Source organism: Sprattus sprattus (genome assembly GCF_963457725.1).
Source record: "Sprattus sprattus genome assembly, chromosome: 18".
Classification (NCBI taxonomy): domain Eukaryota; kingdom Metazoa; phylum Chordata; class Actinopteri; order Clupeiformes; family Clupeidae; genus Sprattus; species Sprattus sprattus.
The window spans coordinates 23,646,537-23,668,660 of record NC_137916.1 but is presented as its reverse complement, the minus strand read 5'-3'; the positions used below and the strand labels follow the sequence as shown (position 1 = coordinate 23,668,660).

Sequence of the window (22,124 nt, the reverse complement as noted above, 5' to 3'; positions counted from 1 at the left end):
GCGTGTGTGTGTGTGTGGAGATGGAGGCAGGCCTGGTCCTCAGCCATCCCAGGGGAGTACAGCACTGCATTGGATTTCTCATTACCTTTGTAGGAGGCTCAGAAATAGCAGTAGATGTGTTGTTATTGTCTAAAATGTCTAAATGTAAATGATCCATATCTTAGTCAGATGTAGGAATAAAGTGCGTTAGTTGTGTATTTTGTTGCTTCATTTGTACTGTAACTGTTATTTCTTCAATATCATTAGGCTGTAATTTTGCTTTTTTGCAAGTTACATCCAAAACACATCAAATATAAACACAGTATTTATTTTATTTTCTATGTTAGCAAGTTTAATTGCAGCAATACATACAGGGGGGGACAAAATACCTTTAAACCATAAAAATATGTTGAATCAGTTGCAGACAAATTTGGATTTCGAAAGCAGCATTTGAAATGAAATAAATAAATCTGCACATCTAAGTAAACGTAAAAGGATATGCTGATGCCGTGGCCAGAAGGAAAGTGTTATATCACATCAGTTCTGCTCAAACATTAATGATGACACTGAAACCTTTTTCTCTTCTCTCAGTGAGGATGAAAAGCTTTTCCTCATTGTAAGGCATCTTTCCAAACACATTTGCATCAGAAATCTAGTGCTTAAGCCAACATGACACTCAGACAATCACAACAACACTGCACAGAACTAAGAAGAGAAGAACTAAGACTCTTTTTTCTCAATACTGAGGTGAACAGTTATTCCACAGACATTTCTATCACATCTAGAGCTAGTTGTAAGGCTACTGTCAAGCTTTGATACAACACTGATTCATTCTTCCTCTCATCTATTTTCATCCTGGTGAGGGATAAAAGAGTCTTCTTCACAATAAGGCATTGCTCCAGGTATGTCTCGGGGATGTCCGCCCCCCCGTGTGCCCACCGCTGGCCTGCTCGTGTGGGTAGTGCCCGTCCCCTTCGGCCTGTGGGGTTGGGGAGTACCTCCCGCAGAAGGGCCCTGTGAGACTCGGGGCGCAGGTGGTGGAGACGGAGACGTACAGGGAGCCATGTTTCATCTGGAGACGCTTCTTCACATTCTGGCCCTTGGAGGGAACCAGGGAGGCCTTGCCGAGGAGGTCATCGTTCCACCTCTGATCCCGGTCCCACACTTCAAAGCGCAAGGGGCTGGGAAGAATAAAAGAAGAGTTATTGCAGAGAGAGGACAATCATTTGTACCATCATTTGAAAGCATACAGCCACACTGTTGGTTATGTACTAAGAATATAACTATTTTTAATGAAATACCATAACCATAAAAAATATTGATAATTAGCTATGTTTTGTTATTTGGAATCATTAATTCTGTCCAGTATAAAATAATCTGAAAAAGCAGTGGCTTCTCATTCCACCCCTCACATTCTTTTCCCAAGATCAACGGTTCCAAAGGAGACCCCGTAGTTCCATCGTGGGAAATCGTTGTTCCAGATCACGGGCGTGGCGCTCCCGCGTCTTCCGTAAAACACTTTCACGTAGCCGTCCGTCTTGGAGAAGTGGTCCCCCCAGAGACCCGTGGCCCTCTCCACCACCACGGACAGGCCGCCCAGCCCGGGCTGAGTGGGGCAGCAGTTGGCATCGATGCCCCTGTGCCCGCTGCACTTACAGGCGCAGCTGTTCACGCGCCTGCCCACGGCACATCTAGAGCGGCAGGCGACGGGTACGGCGGACCCTCGGATGTGGTCGCTGACGGCTTGGCGTAGGCTCTCTCGCCTCACGGGATCCTTCGTCCTGTTCAGCAGCGTGTGCAGCGGGGTCAGGCTGCGCGAGACGACGCCGGGGAGCGTCTTGAGTGACTTGAGCCACGTGTCGTAGCTGGACTTGTTCCCAGACGCGAACAGGAGGTCCCCTTCCTGACCCCCGCCGCCTAGGACACTGGTGATGCGCTCGGAGAAGGTGGCTGCGAAGCTGCGGCCCTTTTTCAGTTTCTTGCCGCGTGCTTTGCAGAAGTTTGAGGCGGCGCTTACCGTGACGCCTTTGATGGTCGCCGTGGCCTCCACCGAGAGGCAGTTGCTGATGTCGTGGATGGTTAGGCCGGTCATGGCCAGCTGGCAGGTACGGACGGCCGTGGTGGATTGCACACGCCCGCCCAGGTCCACCTGTCGAAGGAAGTGGGTGCCATATACGGAGATGAAATGGTGATAGGAGGGGAGGGTTGTGGAATTATACTTCACAGGTAGGGAGCGAATGGCCTGGTTGAAGTCCTTGGTGAGAGGGGGACGAGCTCGGAGTCGAAATCTAGAAAGGAGAAAGAGAAATATCCCTGTGTTGCAGTTGATGTAGTTGAGCAGATGTGTTTAACCCCAATTAACCTTCCTGTAATTAAACTTTCTAGTCATACTGAAGTATACTGCATACTGAAGTCTACTTTTCTCCATCTGAAAGCACATGTTTGATCTGCTTTTGGTCTTGTGAAACCTATGGCCTATGGTCTCTTACAGTGTTACTATGGTCCTGTGAAACCTATTGTCTTTTACAGTGTTACTAGTTGAGCTCTATGGTCTTTTCCAGTGTTACTAGTTGAGCTCTATTCTTTTACAGTGTTGCTATGGTCCTGTGAATCCTATGGTCTATGGTCCTTTGGTCTTTTACAGTGTTACTATGGTTACAGTGTTACGAGTTGAGCTTTGTAAGGCATAATGTACCTAAACTAACTGACGCATATCACTGGACTGTGGGATTATAATCTGGAGATTAGGATGGCATGACCATCTTCAAGGCTACTCTTTAGCGTCTATCAGGTCGTGACCAGTGGTCGGTAACATCCAGAAGAGGTGTTGTGTAAAGAAATTCACCTACAACAACTTCAGTGCTGGTGTATGTACAGCGATGTACAGCGATAGGTTGAATGCTTATCCAATTACTTCACCTTTAATCAGGTTGAACCCCTATTACTGATAAACTCCACAGGGTATTTGAGGAGGGAGGGTCCCTGTTTTTTTTAATGATTTGTTTCTGTTGCAATGTGTCTTTATTATTTGGCAAAAAAGAGGTTAATTAAGCGCCCTTTCTGAAGGGCGAATCGTTTTTTCACTGTCTCAGCAGATAGCACTTGACAATATGGCTGCGATCTGGCCTGAACTGTGCTGAGCAGACATACTGAGAGGACATCCTGTATGCAAAACAGTGCCATTAACTGCCACTCCTGTGACCTTAAGACACCATCCGAGGCATATATATATATATATATAAAAAAAAACATTTTTTTTTAAGACTGGGGTCTAGAGTTTTAAGGGAAATTATTCTGGGAAGTACAAGGAAATTATAATATTTGACACTTCTTAAAATGAACTCAATGATTTTGTGCATGACCTTAGGCTGTAACATTTCTCAACATTGACCTTAGACCTGTTTCTGATGGTGAGGCACATGACAGAAAGCAAATGAGTGCTTTACAGAAATAAATACATTATAAAGAACTCTTTAGAGGGTCACGGATGTCTGTAAATAAAACTGTAAATGTTCCAGAGAAAAAACAGGGAACTTATTTGGAATATTATTAGAAAACAAATACTTCATGAAATACTGCTCTAATGTAGCACTCTATAGACATCTGTTTATGTCATATCTGTGAGAATATTACAGTACAGTACAGTATATTAGTGATTAGCAATTCGTGATTTACTAGTTCATTTTCTTTCTTTTCTCCGAAGTGACTGACAACTGAAGAACAACAATCAGGCTACAGAAACTTTGGTGTCTGTAATACTGACCAAAGTCTCTAGTAAGTTTGGAAAAATTGACAGGAGTCAATATTCACCTCGCTGCACATAATGTAACACTTAAACCTCCACCCCCAGTAAACCTTCACTCACGTGTAATAGCGGCAGGAGAAGTCGTGACGGCTAAAAGAGTACTTGTCCCTGGCCGACAGGCTCTTGGCAAACCTGGACGACTTGGAGTGGGTTCCCCCGACGGCAAACCCGTGCAACCCTCCCAGGTTGAGCCCGATCTTCCAGCTGGCGCTATAGGACCGCGCGTTCTCCTTCAGAACCGCCTGGCTGGACTCGTAGATCTGTGCGCTGAGGGCCCGGCGGCACCGCACCTTAACGCGCCAGTCCACCGCGGCGACGGGCAACTTCTGCCGCCGATTCAGGAGCCTGTTGCGGCACACCGTGCAGTTACCCTGATCCCCGCCCACCATGTACGTCTGGGTGTCGACGACGAAGGCCCCCGTGGGCTTCATCCTCACCACATCGAAACCCTCGCCTATGAGGTTGTGCCCAGGAACGAAGGGTAGGGAGTCGCACTCTGTGGTGGATCCTATCTCACAGCTCAGGGAGAGGGGGAGGAAGAGGAGAAGAAGAAGGAGGAAGAGTAGATGCTGGTGGTGATTGTGGAGATGGTGGCCAGGGGCGGTAGTCATTGCAAGGCTGGATTCTGGACTGGATTCTGGAGAGAGGAAAGAAACAGAGAGAAAAAGAGAGAGAGAGAGAGAACGAGAGAGAGAGAGGAATTGAAACACAGAGTGGGAAAGAGAGGAAGAGAGAGAGAGAGAGAGGGAGAGAGGGAGAGAGACAGAGAGAGAGAGAAAAAGAATGATAAATTGAATTCATTCACAGTAGAGTCTTAAAATAATATTGCACATGTGTAGTCTGGGATAGTGTTGCCTGTGTCTTGTGTTGCCTGTCCTAAGTGTTACAATCAACAAAATGTCCAGAGAAAACAAGCTTTATGTTATGTTAGTGGTGCAGCATGGTTTGATGTCAGAATAACTGGACATAGCCTTTGCAGACAGTTAGAAGTTAATCTTTAGTTGAATGAAGCACCTGTGATGATAAACCTAGCTTTATGAAGCTATATATGAGCTATATTTAAATCACATTTCAAGTTAAGTTACATTTAATCACAATTGCCCTTTATCACTGATCTACATCACTCTAGAAAATAACAGACATTTATGAGACCCTTTTTTTCTTTCAATTGAAAAAAATTACATTATAATATAGCTAACATTAAAAATTGTTTTTGCACTCACCCATGCAACTCTCAAGGAGGAAGTGTGGCAACGAAGGAGAGGGGAATTCACTCAATTTTGAAAGGGCTGACGCATTAACACGAATATATGCCACATAACACTGTGCACACACACACACGCGCATACAAACACACACACACACACACACACACACACACACACACACACACACACACACACAAACACAAACACACACAAACACATACACATACACATACACATACACACTGGAAACACACACACACACACACACACACACACACACACTCACAAACACACACAAACATGTATACATACACACTGGAAACACACACACACACATAAAAACAAACATAGGAACAAGTACACACTGGACACAACACATACAGAACGCAATAACACATACACAATGGATGCACAAATATGGAACACATATACACTGGATATACACACACTAACTATCTTCCTCTCTCTGTCATGCATGCATGCACGCACGCACGCACGCACACACACACGCACGCACGCCGCAGGCACGCACGCACGCACACACACACACGCACACACACACGTACGCACACATATATGCAAACACACACAGTGCAGTCACATCAACATCCTCTCTCTCTCTCCTTGTCTTCTTCTTGCTGGTGGAGATCATATTGACAGACTAATAAAACCACTTTGACATCCACTCTGTCTTCCTCCTTCAAATTGCATATTTTATGTCTGCACCCGCGGTAATCGCTGGGAGTTCGATATATGCTCTTCTTTTGCGTTCAATAAAAAATTCATATAGAGCATCATGAAGAATGACATTCAAATCATATATCAATGATACACCTTTCACTCACACATGTCAATACCTATCATGTGCCCAGCACACACGGAGAGATGCTCTTGAGAGGTGATCCCATGACAAGGATTCATTGAAACACTGACACCACCGTAGTGTTTTCTGTCGTTGTAAAACTAAAATACAAACATGTATGGACCACGTGATAAACAAATGTAAACGTAAGCATGCATGTATGAAATGTGTGACCTATGATCATATAAATATACATACACATACACATACATATCTATAAGCACCTTGAGACAATTTTATTGTTTTGGCGCTATGTAAATAAAATTGAATTGAATTGAATTGAAAATATTAACTATGTATGTCTAATATAAACATTTGAAATGTTGGATAATACATGTAATGCACCGTTTCATTTCCAACTGGCGACTTTATTCTGGGTCTTATCTTATCTGGATATTTTATTGTAGTTCTTTTTTTATTATATTATCTTTTAAAATATTTTGATAGTTTCGAATATTTTTTACTTTTAACTTCTTATATATATATATATATTTTGTTTTTCTTATGTTCTGTAGTACTTATTATGTTTTTTATGTTTATTGTCTGCACCAATATGCCAAAACAAGTTCCTAGTAGGCGTAAAATTACTTGGCAATAAAAACTATTCTGATTCTGATTCTGATTCTGATTCTGATTCTGATTCTGATTCTGATTCTGATTCTGGTTCTGATTCTGATTCTGATTCTGGAAGGGAGAGGACCACAGGCTCATGTCAGGTATGACTGCACAAAGCCCTGGCTGAAGTCTGATGACATCAGCCAAACCAAGTCTGCTGACCATGGGACTTGCATTGTGATTGGACACAGGAAAGCAATAAGATCACACCACTGTCTTTACACAGTGTGTAAAACATGACCATGTCGAATGGTGCTGTATCAAATCGCATGTTGTTGACAAAATCTGAGAATCTAAATCATTGCAACCAGAATATCCACAACTTAAATACACACAAACAAATACCAGCACCAAACACAACATAAATGTGAAATTAGATAATTTAGCATCTAGATACATCTATACAGTATAGTTATCATATCTGATAATGCTACGTCTGGATAAGGCCTTGAGTCTGTCCCACTCTGTCTGTTCCATAGCCTGGACAGAGAGTATGCTGTTTTTGAATCTCATAGCTTTTTGGTGTTTACCTTTGGGCATGTTTGTAGCAGCATAATTTATTCTAGCATGCCAGAGTTTGTGTACAGAGTCTCTTATCCAATGACCCCAAAGGTCACCGCAGTAAACCTGCAGGCTATGATTACTCAACACACTTTCACTGAGTCCGACATCTTCAAATCACATTTCCTGGAGAGTGCTGCTGTGCTTCTAAGCAACTATCATCATCCAAGTGTTTACTATGGGGGGGTTCTGTTTAAGACTTTGCACTTAAGGTTGAATGGGTAGAGGTAACACTGCAATATATTTAGTAACATAAATGAGTTTGCAGACATATCTTTTATTTTACGTAGCTGTGTTATGTTGTATTGAAATGTAAATATCGCTGTATGCATTATGCATGTGAAAAATGCTGTCTTTGTCATCACCTCACAGTCAGCCACACCTCAGAGGCCTCTGCACAGAAAGACTCGGGGGAAAGTCCAACTGCCAGTTTTGAAGAAAAGTTATGAAGACAGAAAAGAGAAGACAGTGTATCATGTAAAGACAGCAGTATACGCTTTTTATTTTATTTTACTGAGTTTAATCTTTTTAATAGCTGCAACAATTTCCAATCCGTGCAGATATTTTGTCACCCACCGAATAGGCTGTGGAGAGGACCTTAAAGAGATCTGATATATTTATACATATGATCTGATATATATACGTATATACATATACATATACATATAATGTACATATATATATTGATTTGGATGTTCCATTTGCTTTTATCTCTCCAAAGTACGTTGAATTACGTCTGTAAATGTGTAAATGACCTAAAAAAAATTGCCATATAAATATATTTAAGAATGCTGCAGAATGTTCCATTGATTTGAATGGGCCACCCCAACATCAGAAGGTCCGATATTTCTTTATAATGGCAACCGCAAAAAAATAATGACTGCTGCCATTGGCAACGGGTCATTTCTGCAAGTAGTCCGTTCACTTGTTTTGATGGAAAGTCATTGTAACTTGAAGTCAGCAAGTAATTCATTCCTACACAACACCTGAAACTTTACAGATCTGTGTGCGTGAAGAACTATTTTTTAACAAAATCACTTAAAAAGAGATATTTTGGAGGAATAAAAAAAAAAAAAAAAAAATTTAACTTTAATCATCAGTATACAACCATACAATGGAGTCCACAAATATAGTCCAGTGGTCATTACGCAAAAATAAATCCTGAAAGGACGAACAGGACCCCGACGTGCAGCAGAGGCTATACATCAGCCCTTCCCAACTTAGCTTGCTTTGCCTCTCTCTCACTCAGATGGTTCTGTGCCATACATCACTGGGGGAAAATACTAAGCCAGACCTTTTTGAAAACAATTGACGTACCTGGAGGTGCAAGGTGCTAACAACACCAAGGACACTGGTTTGATACCCTGGGAGCTGTAGGTGTAATAATACAGTGTGTGTGTGTGTGTGAAAACAAAATGAGGATAGTCTGTCAATCTCTGTCTGTCCAACACTGAGATTCACTGCTGTTCCTGTAACTATAGCTGGTGGGAATAGAGCTGTGCATGAAGTAAACTCCCCGATGGCCAAAAAGTCTTGTGATAGAAGTTAGCAACAGATGCTAGCAGTAGCATGCATATGTTTAAGCCTCCTTGCTGGCATGCCGGCCTCCCGTGTCCGAGGGTGTGGGTCGAGTCCAGTGCAGGACTGTGCTTCATACAATGCAGGTTACATTGAATTGAATTGAATACGGAGTTGTGGGGTTAGTAAAGCTATCTCCCAAAGGTCTTGAGAGATGCGCTAGAGACAGACGCAAGCATCCATGGGTTTTAGCATCTTTGCTAGCATGCCTCCTGTGTCCAAAAGAGAAGCTAACATTAGCATTAGCATAAGCACTCATGTAGGAATACTACCTTTTTCAGCGTAGCCTTCACTACATTTATTGGGGATGGTTTACCTCTGTCACCCCAGGCCGAGACTGGGCCTCTCTGCCTGAGTGGTTGCCATGGCCACAGATGAGTAGATTTATGAGAGCACATCCCTGATGACTGAGCTCCCAGACGGTGACGAGCGCAACTTTCAGGTGCACGGCGGATACCTGTGAATCAGAGGTGTCATTGAGCTAGGCCATCCTGTCTGTCAAGGGTTGACAGATCTATAAAGCAGTTAGTATAACACGCCATGTCTGAACACACACAAAAACACACACACACACACACACACACACACACACAAACACACACACACACACACACACACACACACACACACACACACACACACACACACACATAGAGATGGTGTAATTATCACTTTTCATGGACTGTCTTGAGGCAGTATTTCTGCAAGTAATACGTACAAATTCACTTTAAATGATAAGCCCAAAGTGTTTGCTAACATACAGTATGTCAACTTCTAGAGGTAGCGGTGGGTATGGATGTGACATTAATAATCAAATACATTAGGTATTTGTTTCTTTGTTTGTATTCATCTAATCTTGGGTATATAGCTTTTTAGACGATTGGGGAACATGTGGTGATTATTAGATTGTGGTGTCTTGACCACAACTAGTATCTATCATAATAGATATTATATCATATGGTTAGTTGTCCTCATTAACTCTTTATCAAAGATTGTAATCAATTTCAGTACTCTTTTGTTTTGGATCAAGCCCAGCAAAAGTCCAAACCCAGCCATATGAAAAGTCCATTTAAACTTGAAGAAGCCACCAGAGAAGGCGCTGTGAGTTATTTCCTCTCTCCTCTCCTCGCTGCCGTGTGTTGTAACCAGTTTTGAAAGAGGCCTCCGATTTAAGGCTTTTAGTTTCACAAAGGTGAGAAATACATGAAATCAAATCAAGATTTTTTTCCCCCCATGGCTGCCCATCAAAATTCCCGCCCCATAGTTATGTGTCGCCAAAATCCTCCATGTTGTTGTGAGAAACCACAATAGCAGAATAATATATAAATATCTAAGCTGAGTCTAGTCTTGCTGGGTCTGCATGTAATAACTCACTGCTAATGCTTCACCCCATGATTATGGCATAATATTGGCAGGGGGGGAGTTTTAAAAATGATTGAATTGGACTTCCTCCAGTGACGGGAATTAAGGAAATTAAGTGGTCAGGGCAGAAACAAAAATGCATTATACTGCTCCAGAAAGTGAGAGGGGAGGGGGGGTCTAGGAGAAAGCAAAAGCTCAGGGAAGAGAAAAATATCAAGTTAAAGTGCAGGAATGAGAAAATAGGTGACGGGGGATTATTATAGGCTTGTCATTTTTTTGTTCAGGTCTGCTATATAGGCTCTGGCTTTTCTGGGTATGGCTGTTCTCATGTGTGCTTAAGCACTGCTTTAGCTCACAGTTTAGTTGTCTGGGTGCCTTTTGTGGCAGCCTTTTACGTTCATAAAGACATTTTTGTACTAAATCTCCTAAAGCCTGTTCATAAACCTGCCCAAGTAAGCAAGAAGAAACTTGGTTTGCTACATTAGCACATTTACTTCATAACAAAGAGAAGTTTCTCAATGTATACCCAACCTTTTTAAAGACATTTAAATTAAATAGAAATGATAAATAAAACAATAAGTAAACAAAAAATGGAAAGGGAAAACGTTACGTAGCGTTACTTGCGGAGAGTAGGTTTTTAACACATCGTTATTTTTACTCTAAATCTCAGTCCTATACATTTGTCTACTTAAGGACACCAAACAGAATTTGGTTTGAAAAAACTTGCTACAGTTACACTGTCACACTGGAGTGACGTTAAACAATGAATACAACCCTTTAAAAAGTGAAGAAAGAGAAAAAATTAGATTTTTGCCACAAGCCACTGGTGTGAGTCATGAGTGTACCATGAGTGACGTTTAAAAGAACCCTCGCTGAGAACCTTAAAGCTCTCTTCATCTTTAAAAGAACCCTCATTGAGAACCTTAAAGCTCTCTTCATCTTTAAAATAACCCTCATTATGAACCCTAAAGCTCTCTTTATCTTTAAAAGAACCCTCATTGAGAACCTTAAAGCTCTCTTCATCTTTAAAAGAACCCTCATTATGAACCCTAAAAGCTCTCTTCATCTTTAAAAGAACCCTCATTGAGAACCTTAAAGCTCCCTTCATCTTCCGTTCTCTCTCTCCCATGTAGAGCCAGGTCCACTGTTAATCACTTAAACGTAAGCAGCATTACAAAGCCAAACACTCCACAGGAGCATACATAAACATTAGCCTTGCCCCAGTCTGAAGAGACAACAGCAGTCCTTCCGGCTAAACTGCTTCGCACATACAATCATGTGTGCTGGGTTGTGTGTGTGTATATCACAGGACATGATATGAGTCAGTGACAATCATGTGTGCTGACTGCATACAGCATGACGCATTGCTATAACGACCTCCTGTGCTTCCCCTCGCCTTGCACATGTCCATGTCATGGAAAGTCTGAGCGTGACCAAACGTGTGCTGCGCTGCATGTCTGCCGCTCCATGGCGCCCCCTGGAGAATCCAGGCACTAACTGCAGCTGAGGAGCTTTCACCTTGGCCAGCCAGAGCTGAAGGTCATGACTCAATTTGACCACATCCCCTCATGAGATCACAGCCCTTTTTCCCCCACCCATCACACCGTGGTAAGGGAATGCAGGTGACTACGCCGGAATCAATACTACAATTTCCATTTCAGCCCAGATGTAGCCATTCCCGGCCGTGACCTCAACATGGTAGCTGGCTCAAAAACACCTGTCCATGATCAAGCATAGATTGGGATTCAGAGTCAGTTACATTATCTGAATAATGACAGTCCACACAAGTCATTAGGATGAATGGTGCATTGGCCAAACCTGTCTGTGCGATGGACCGATTAAAACCCTTCAAAGCTGGTCATGTAATTGAAACTGCATTTCAAGCCCTCGCCATCCATGCAACAATGAGTCATCACGACGGGCTGTTGCTAAATTTGTCTCCATCTCCATCTCACTAACACACGGAACCTAAAGGCAGTACCAAAACAAATTGTGTGTTATTTGTTACAAATTCACTAGCTATTGTTAAAAAAAAATGTTTTCATTTTTAAAAGGTCGGTTTGATGTTACACCGGAGACATTAGCTCTGTAATTGTCTTAAATGTATATTGTACAACCAATGCCTTTAGACTCCCGGTATCTCTTTTTTGTCTTTTTAGTTGTGCTTGCATGTTCTGGCCCTCAAGTGTAATGTATAGAAACCCTGGTGAGAAAGACTGGATCTGTAACTCCTCTAAGGTGGTATGGCTTACTGCATGACTGAGTAACTGACTCAGTGGCTGACTTGTTGACTGACTGGTTTAATTAATTGCTTTATTGTCCATGTGATGAAAAGGGACAGTCATCATCAGTGTTACAAATAAGATTTTCACTGGAGAAAAAAACAAACTGTTTTTTTTAAAGATTTAACTTTAAAGATTAACTTTTCTAATCTCCTCAGAAGCAAATCAATCAACCAGTCAATATCAGTCAGTCTGTCACCACACAAGTCTATATCACCACACAAGTACGTCATGAATTACAAAACATGACAGTCAAGGAAGGAAGATGACCGAAAGAATACATACTCTTTCTTTCAAATGTTCCAGGCCTTCAATGGCATTTTTTTTGCATTCTTTGGTTGACATAAAGAAGCATGTGTGCTTGTCCATTTTTTTTTTTACATACTGTTTATTGATCCAAGACAGTCAAAAGAAAAGAGTTCTAGTTACATCAACATCCAATACAGACACAGCAAGTGGAAAACTCCTCAGCACACATACTGTATCTATACATATAACGCAAAATTAAAAACAGACAAAAAAAAAAAAAAGACAAACATTTACTTAAAAAAATAAATACAAATTCAGTGGGAAAACGTCCAGTCACTTGTTTTAGTCACTTGTCACTGTACGGTTGCCTGAGTTACTGCAACACAGAACCCAGCATAGTCCGCTGCTCCACAAACAAGTCTGAATGGATAGATATTCTTCGCAGGTCCCAGCGCAGCATGCCTACCCCTACGCACTGTATGGTAATGGACCCAGACCGCAGCTGAATGCCGTCCAGGAGGGGATCCACTGATTGGCCTTTAAAAAGGATTCCCCATGCGGTCCATTAGGCTAAATGTGAGTGTATGACCTTGATAAAGAGGGAGTTTGATTACAAAACAAGGCAGACTATGAGCCGTTGTCAGCGCAGCAACTGGCACTGGTGCTATGCTACTGCTACTGTCACTGCTACTGCTGCAAAGACGGAGAGACGGTAATGACTACTGAGTACTCTAGCTGCAGTGGTGTGGCTGCAGTCTTTTTTTTTCAGGATGCTGCACCTTACTCCTTCTCTCGCCAACACTCCGCTCCCCTCCCCTCCACCACACCCCCCCCTCGCCTTATCTCCCCTCCCCTCCCCTCCCCTCCCCTCCCCTACTCTCCCCCCCCACCTCACACACTCCCTTCTCATTCCCTCCCCCCCCACCTCACACACTCCCTTCTCATTCCCTCCCTGCTTCCCACGCAAAGGTCGCTGAGTGCACGGTGGCAATAAACAGGGGAAAAGAATCACCGGCTTTTTAAAAACCTTCACCAGGCTGCCGCTGCTGCCCGCATCATCACGCCCCCCCTCCGCCCCCACCACATACGCACAGACACACACAAACACACACACACACACACACACACACACAAACACACACACACACACACACACACACACACACAAACACACACACACACACACACTGCCGTCCAGTCTGCCTGCTAGCACTGCTGCCAACCCCCCCACCACCCCGCCCCAGACACACACACACACACACACCACTACAACCACCACAGCCCCTGTGTCTCTGTGCGAGATTAATCAATGCGCATATCCGTCCGCTGCCTAAGAGGAAATTAATTGCGCTAAAGGGCAATAAGCAATGGATCTCTCCCAGACCCTGGAGAACCAGCCCACAGCTCTGCCCTTGCATGCTCATGAGATGCACTGCGTCGCTGGGCCAACCGCCTCAGTACACCTGCTTGGAACACATTGGCTGGGTGAAGGCCTTCGTATAAAACGTGTGTAGACCACTGGGACGTGAACCTGTGGGGTCTGGTGGTTCCTGCATCATGGTGGAGAAGTGAAACACAGTATCGAAGCAGTGGGCCTGTCCTGAAAGTGAAAGTCCAACAAAAGAAAGCTTGTGTGTCTATAAGAATCATGCACCCAGAATCCTCTGTTCTGCACCACCTGGAATGAGAGAGAGAGAGAGAGAGAGAGAGAGAGAGAGAGAGAGAGAGAGAGAGAGAGAGAGAGAGAAAGAGAGAGAGAGAGAGAGATAGAGTGAGAGAGTTGGTGCGAATTCCAGCCAGAAGCTCACTGAAGGGTTGCAGGACTGGGCTCAAAACCTGTGTATGACTTTCAAGTACAAACACTGGGGGCCCGAATTTGATCGATGCGCACTGTGGGTTCTTATGTGCAGTTGCGCAAAGCTATTCATGGGTCATTTACTAACAGGCGCACAGACCTTAAGCGGGCCAAAGCCTCATTTGGGTGTGTCTGATCAAAAAGAACTCTATCTTATATCATAGAGTATAACTATAATGTGTGACCAAGTGCAGTAAAGGAAGTGGAGGTCGGAGTGGAAAGCTTCGACTCCCAACTCTCTCTCTCTCCGCTGGATCCATTTCTGTCCAGGACGTCTTCTGTCCGTCCCTGTTCTTCACACCTCACTGGACTAATCAATCGCACTCCTGATTAGATGAGCCCACTTGATCCAGCTAATCAAGATGATTTAGAGCACACGGACTCAGGCTGGGAGCAGATAGAAGGCAGTCAGTGCGGGGGAGGGCAGTCAGTGCTAGGGTGACCAAAGGTGCAAATCTACCGAATGTGGGACGGGGAGTAATTGTTTGTGGGACATGTTACCAATGCTGAGAGGTGACCGAAAAAAAAAAAATGGCTATTTAACTGAATAAGAAACATTTGCGTTCTGCCTTTCGGCTCGTAAACACTTACAGTGTAAGGTTGGTTTTTGTGATGCAGCAGTGGAGTTCACTGGCCCTACCTCTGCACAGTTTGATTGACAGCTGTCACAGTCTATCGATGATCGCCTTCACTGTTCTCTTCTCAGCCATTGGATGAAAGCCGGGCTTTTAGCTTTTAAGATTGCTGCTGTTACGCTAATGTTAAGTAATTGATACACTGTGGAAGTAGAATCTATGCTGTAACGCTAATGTTAGCTATTGATACACTGTGTATGTAGACACTATGCAGCAACGGCATAAGTGGTTCATGTGTCGGGGTGAAAAAAAACGGGAAAAGGGTTCAAATGCACTATTCAACGCGGGTGACCTGATCACCCTAGTGGGAGGGAGGAGAGAGGCAGGGAGGAGCAGAAGTAGGACTGAGACCACCTGCCCTACAGGAATGTTAAAGTGGAACTTGTGACTTTTCAACAGCACATGCCTCAAACAGGGGCAGTGAGAATGCTTCTGAGTGAGTACATGAATTCTTCACAATTCAACCAATCAATGAAACTTTATTTGTGTGGCGAATTTTATACCAGGAGGTAACTAACATAATGCGCCTTACAGAAGGAATAAGAGAGGGGGTTACAAACACAGATTTTCCGGAAATGAATAAACAGGAAATTACTTAAGGCCTTAAGGCTCTGTAGTGCCCCTGCTGTCTTGGAGTATACTACTGGTTTGTCAAGTCTGAAGGCTAACACAGATGTAAAGGTAGGATAATCCACAGCCATATAATTTCAGGGCAACAGTTAATTTGTATAAAACCAATCATTTCGAAACAGAAGGCCTTGGGGGGAATTCTGAGGTCAGAGCACTGAAATCCACTGACTTGAAGGCGAATTTGTTTTTTTATGATCTCCTCTAAAGTGGCTTAACTCCTAACTTTTTCTTTTCTGGGCTATAAACAAATTAACAATAATTATATATGGCTATGTGGGGAATCAGCAGAGTTTCCCTTTAAGTGTTCTATATAGTTCTTCACCCCGAGTGGCAAAAGCCATTCATCTCAACCTAAACCATCAGAGTCGGGCGGCCCTGTGCCATCTACAATCTCAACACTGCTGTTGCTGGGCAATAGGCTGCTGTGGGCAGTGGTCTTCCATCGTCAGTGTTGGGAAGTGGACCCACCGCCCGCCTGTTGTTGTGTAGCCTACTCTTTACACTAGACACTGCTGTTAAATTAAATTGGACCTCTCTTCGTTGTATATTGGAGTATTGATCTTATTTGTTATATGTCTGTTTAGTTGTACTTTAAATTATTTTTAGTTATTTTTCTCTGGCACTTCTGAAAATGAATCTCACCATCAGGGACGCATGAAGTGAAACCTCATATTAACTAGTATGGTGTGGCCAGAACTGCAGTCAGTTTTTTGCTTGGATAATTACATTACAATTATTATTATAATATAAAATAATAATAATCTGGAAACTCTCCAATTAGAAACAACTGGTCAGATACATGTCTGTATTGCTGGTATATGAGAAGTGGTGTTGGTAAGTGGAGAAGTGGTGTTGGTCATTTTTCAATTACTAAAAATCAGTCAGAGAAATATCAATCAGGAAACAGGCTTTATTCTTGCAATGAAGCGCATCAAGGGAAAGAGGAAGGTTTCAATCAGCAGATTCACCCGTGCCTCTGATTAGACATTTAAACAGTCCAGGTTTAAGTATCTTAAATAGCAGAATGGGTGAATCAACCAATTGCCCGACCCTCCATGAACATGTATCAGTCTTTTCACTTCGATACGGGAACTGCCACAATATTGGTTCACAGGGAAAGCTGTTAATAAGAAGAATCCAGCCGTGGGCCAATGTTTCAGAGGCCTGTATTCATGGGGGTGGGGGTATAAGGAATACAACGACACTTCAGTGGTTTATACAATTTTAATGTAACACACATTTACCGCGCCCTTAAGACCAAAATGGAGTGTACATGTGTATCCAAACCACAACAAAATACATGAAGTAAAGCTAATCTGAAAATGCTAGCCTTCTGCTCTTTTTCAGAATGCAGAGCAGTAAGTGGTGTCTCAGTTTCGTGTCCTCTTGCCTTGCTCTAGGTACATAGTACTGCTAACAGTTTAGCAGAAACTATATTCATCTAAAAACCTGATGCAGTGGCCAAAATTTTTGCTTTTCTGTGGAGTGTATTTGCTATTTAGTCAGCATTTTACAGTCACCAAGTACCGTCATTGCCAACGACTGCTTGTACGGTCAATCTTTTGAAAGTGTACCACCTGGTGGCCAAAGTATACACTGTTTTTTTGTACCAACGTGTTGGTTGGGTGGAGCTTTTACACAGGAAGGAACTGAAACGTATACCCCTCTCCTAGTATTGAATGAGCTGCTTGTCCTCATATAGGAAAACTGGATATAGAAAATGAGAACATAAAGTTTAAAGAGTGTGATTTAAATTTGATTTCAGATTACCAGTAGGGTTGATTTCAGATTACCAGTGCAGTTGATTTCAGATTACCAGTGCAGTTGATTTCAGATTATAAGTGACATCGGATCAACATATTGATTACTGCAGTAACACAACATTATAACTGCATATAAAAACAATGTATTGAATCATAATCATTTAAACAATTTACTAGGACATTGTCATAATAATAACTGGGGAAATAAAGTTTGTAATGGAATCTTTTAAATGGACTATTCACCTGAAGCCACAAACTCTCCATAAAAATGATGGCTTTTGATTTTAAAGACAAATTTTGGGGTAAACAATGATCTATTGCTATGACAACTACATACTAAACACAAGAATACATACGGAATATCATACAGTATTCTAAGATCAGACTGTTTCTCATTGGGATCACTGGGCTAGATCTCTCCTGGGAACGTACAGTCGTTGAGGGTGGCAAACACCCGTGCAGTATACGCATACTGGCCGACGTTGCGGTTAAGTGACTTTCTAGATAAGGGCTCTGTCTTGAGCATATGGAATACAAGGAGCCAGTCTTTAGGAACCTGGCAAGATGCCAGCCCGCCCTTTGGCTCTATGTGTGCATTAGACAATGTGTGCATCTGACAAAAACAATTCTCCTTCAGCGTATTTGGCACACCAAGCTGAGTCCCTCGGTGACAATGGGGCAACCACGCCAACCATCTCGCACAGGGGGTCAGGGGGGTGCATTCGATGCAAGCTTGACTGACTTTGAAAGGAGGTGTTGGGTAGATGCTAATTCTGCACTCTATTCGATCAGACAAACCTTTGAAACAAAATCATGATGTACAATAAGCTTGCCACCTTTGTTTTGCTCAGCATTTGTCTCATTTTACACCGCAGGTAATTAGAGGACTTTATAGAGGTGTTCATTTGTGCTGTACCACCCGGTCCAGTGTACTTACCAAAAACACAAGTTTCTTTTAAAGAAACAGGAAACATAAAAAACGTGTTACAATGTAATTAAATTCACACAAACTTTCACTGAAACTCTTAAGGAGCCTACATTTCCCCCTTTTTCTATTTAATTGTATTTATTTATTTCAATTGTGTATTTTTTTTCTCTGTCTATTGCCCTGATTGTTGTGTAGTGTGTGTATAGTGTAGAATGTGAATGTGATGTTAAATGTGAGGTGTATGTTGTGTGTTTCTCAAGTGAAAAACAATAAACATTTGGATTGTAAAAAAAAAAAAAGGAGCCTACATTTGTTAACGTGCCTGCTTAGTAATGGGTTAATTGGTAGTCAACCCCTTAATTATCCTGCAGATCTACATTTGAAGAAACTGCCTATAAAATGAAAGGCATGTTTCACAGTGTGTTTGCATAATTGTAAATAGCAGTCTGTAGTGCCCACAGGCTAACCCACAGTGATGAAGACCTGAAGGCAAACAGTATGAGCCTCACTTTCTATTTCAGGCTTTTCATTGCATTTGTTTATAACACCTTGAACCAAGAATTTGGATGTGCAGTCTGCAATCCTTTCACTTGGAGATGACCTGCTTTCAGTAGACAAGCACCAGCTTCAAACTCAAACTCACAACTTCGGGCACGGGAGGCAGGTGTGCTAACAAGGAGGCTAAAACCCTTGGGTGCTAGCATCTGTCTCCAGCATATCTCTTAATGCGTCAGGGAGCGAGGTTTACTCACTGCACACACACACACACACAGACACACACACAAACACACACACACACACGCACAGACACACACACACACACACACACACAAACACACACAGACACACACACACACACACACACACACACACACACACACACACACACACACACACACACACACAGACACACACACATTCATACATACACACACACACCTGTCTCCAGCATGTCTCTTAATGTGTCAGGGAGTGAGGTTTATTCAGTGCACAGCACTGTACTTGCTGGTTACTGTTACATTACCACCGAAAAGACTAAAAACTATGAGAATTACCATAAACCAGGAGCAGCCCATTGTTGTTAAGGGGACAAGCAGCCATTTTTGTTGAGGGGCAAGCACCCATTGTTGTTAAGGGGCGAGTCCTCGAGCGTGTAGAAACATGTACGTACCTTGGGAGCATTGTTAGCAAGACCAGAGGAACAGATGAGGATGTCAAGGCTAGGATTGCAGGAGCACACCATGCCTTCACTACTCTAGGGCCAATCTGGACAAACAAAAAACATCCACTGGAAAACAAGACTGTTCAACACAAATGTCAAGTCGATGTTGCTCTATCTATGGAGCAGAGACATGGAGGCAAACAAAGGATTTAGGATGCAGGCTGCATGCAGGCTTTCACCAATAGTTGTTTGACACAGACTCAGCGCATGCGATTGCCAAACCAAATATCAAACCAGGAGGTGTGGCGTAGAAACTCTAACTAGTACTTAACTCGCTCTTACAGTAGTTACATTTCTGCACTTTTTAATTCCTTATGTAAAGTCGTATTTATTGTTACTCTGGGTCTCTAGTGCTCGTAGCTTGATTGTTTTGTCTTTTGTATGTCACTTTTGGATAAAAGCGTCTGCTAAATGACTAAATGTAAATGTAGCAGAGGCCCATTTCTGACACTATTAGGAAGCATAAAGGGAGATGTAGTCGACGTATCTTGCGCAGGGACTGGCCCAGCATCATACGCGAAGCCCTCGACTGAAAAAAGAGAGGCTCCCCAATTACAACATGGTGAAGAAGATTCAGAACTGCAGACCATTTACTTGTCCTGGGAATATCAAAAAAAGATCGCCCTGGATTGAGGTCGCTGGAAGAAAGTAGTGGCGGCCCTATTGTTCCCATGGAACTAAAATAACACGCATGATAATGATTCACAGAACCTTCAGAATAACACCTTTATAATATTGTAATATATTGAAAATATTTGATATGTGTCTCTCCCTGTAAACAAATGATACATATTGTACCAATATCAAATCATGTTCTTATCAGATTTATATAATGTTTTGAATGGAGGAGCCTTTGCCCTACAGTGACCCCTGCCCGGTAGTTAGTGGAGACCTGGCCTTGATCAAGGCCAGAGCCACTGGATCCACTCTGAGCACTGAGCCGCCGGCAGGAATGCTATAAAAAGGGTCAAATTTACAGAGCAATTTTGTGACTCATGCATTGTCCAATCAAGTGTGTTCCAACTATGGCTATTTGATTGGTGTTCCCACTGAGAAAATGGGTTCAGTTTGAGGTTTGGATCACAAGGCCACAGACCAATCACAATTTCACTATGTTTCTGTTCTGGCATCATAACATCAACGGATATATCACAATATTAATACAAGCAGCAAAGGCACACCCCCTTTTGATATCACTATTCATGTCAGGCTATGTTATAAGGAAGAACAGAGTAGTTTGAATCCTGAAAACAATAAAATGCTTTTAAGGGAAATTATAAATAGCTCATGATTGTGCTCCAAAGAATCAGCCTTTCCTAAGAGGAGAAATATGCAACACATTCTTGTTCGTAAACAAGTTTAAATTGGTGTGGCAGTCGGCTGTGGTTTTGAAATTCCGTTCTTGTGCCAGTCGTGCTTCTCCTTACCACCATTACTTTCGGTAGAGCGGCAGCTGCCAAATTTTAGGTCAGTTTCGCTCTCCTCACTTAATCCCCCAAAGCAATTTTCTAAGTCCACCTCTTTCAGACCAAATTAATTAAGGCAACAAAAGCTTGTCACTCTGCATCACTCATTCGTGCACGCGTGTCGTGGCAACAGCCCATGTTAGTATAACAGTGTAACGGGCACACGCATCCTGTAACATAACAGAAATGAATTAGGATAAGGCCAAAATGCATTCCATGCAAAACGATATGAACTAAAGTGCAGACATTTTTTGGGGGTTATGCGTTTACACATAATCCCACAGCCAGCTCACATTCAGAGTGCCACAGAACAAAGACAGGCGGGTGCAATGATCTGCCATGATCTCAACCCCGCTTTCCGGTTAGCTCGTGTTGAAGCGCTGCTTTTACCGTAAACAAGTGTCAAGCGCGCACCAAAAATGTTGGTTTCTTGGAGGGGGGAGTGTCCCTTGAGCCGTGGCCAAACCGTGTGAGAACGAACGCAATGCCTATTGGAACTGATTTAAACTACTATCGCAAATAATCCTATGCATGGTATCCGTGATCGTAAACTAGAAGTCGTTGCTGCTAAGTGGGGGAAAATTTCTCAGCGTGGCAGTCTTCACCTGGTAACACTGCAGTCTATATTTGCCAGCTCTCACCACCAGGAGCTAAAGAAACTGCTCACCTAGCCTACCTTACTTAACATTACGTTAGTGACTTAACTATTACATAACCCGCGCCTGTTATCGATCAGAGAATAGTTACGTCAAATTACATAACCATGTGATGGCAGCGGCATAGCCGCGCGTGTCATTGAGATTTAGCAAGACGTCGGGTTACTTTAGCAATTGCGATTTTTACCACAGAAGAGGCATAATTTGGACACAGGCTAAGCGCTGGGTGCCCGAGGAGTAGAGTAGGAAGGTCATGATAAGTTTATCGAATTCTCTCCGAAATGCAAAGGATCGCTACAATGTTGTAGCCTACAACAGTCTATGTTTGTTAATCTTATTATGAGAGTCCATTCAGATTAGTTGATGTGTATTTTATGTTTTAGCGGATTGTCACGATGACCTGGGCAAACAAAAATGGATTCGTTAAGTTAATAATGGATCATCAGACCTAGTGGCTGTGGCCTACCA

The 22,124-nt window shown here is 42.7% G+C and overlaps 1 protein-coding gene across 1 annotated transcript; it reads right to left on the bottom strand.

The window, feature by feature from the left end:
- Positions 1-859: 859 nt before the first annotated feature.
- LOC308379200 (perforin-1-like) lies at positions 860-4,395 on the bottom strand (the record flags this gene model as incomplete). Its single annotated transcript, XM_080856258.1, has 3 exons — positions 860-1,160; positions 1,392-2,267; positions 3,845-4,395. The coding sequence occupies 3 exons, from the start codon at positions 4,393-4,395 to the stop codon at positions 860-862; spliced, it is 1,728 nt and encodes a 575-aa protein (XP_080712384.1).
- Positions 4,396-22,124: the final 17,729 nt, after the last annotated feature.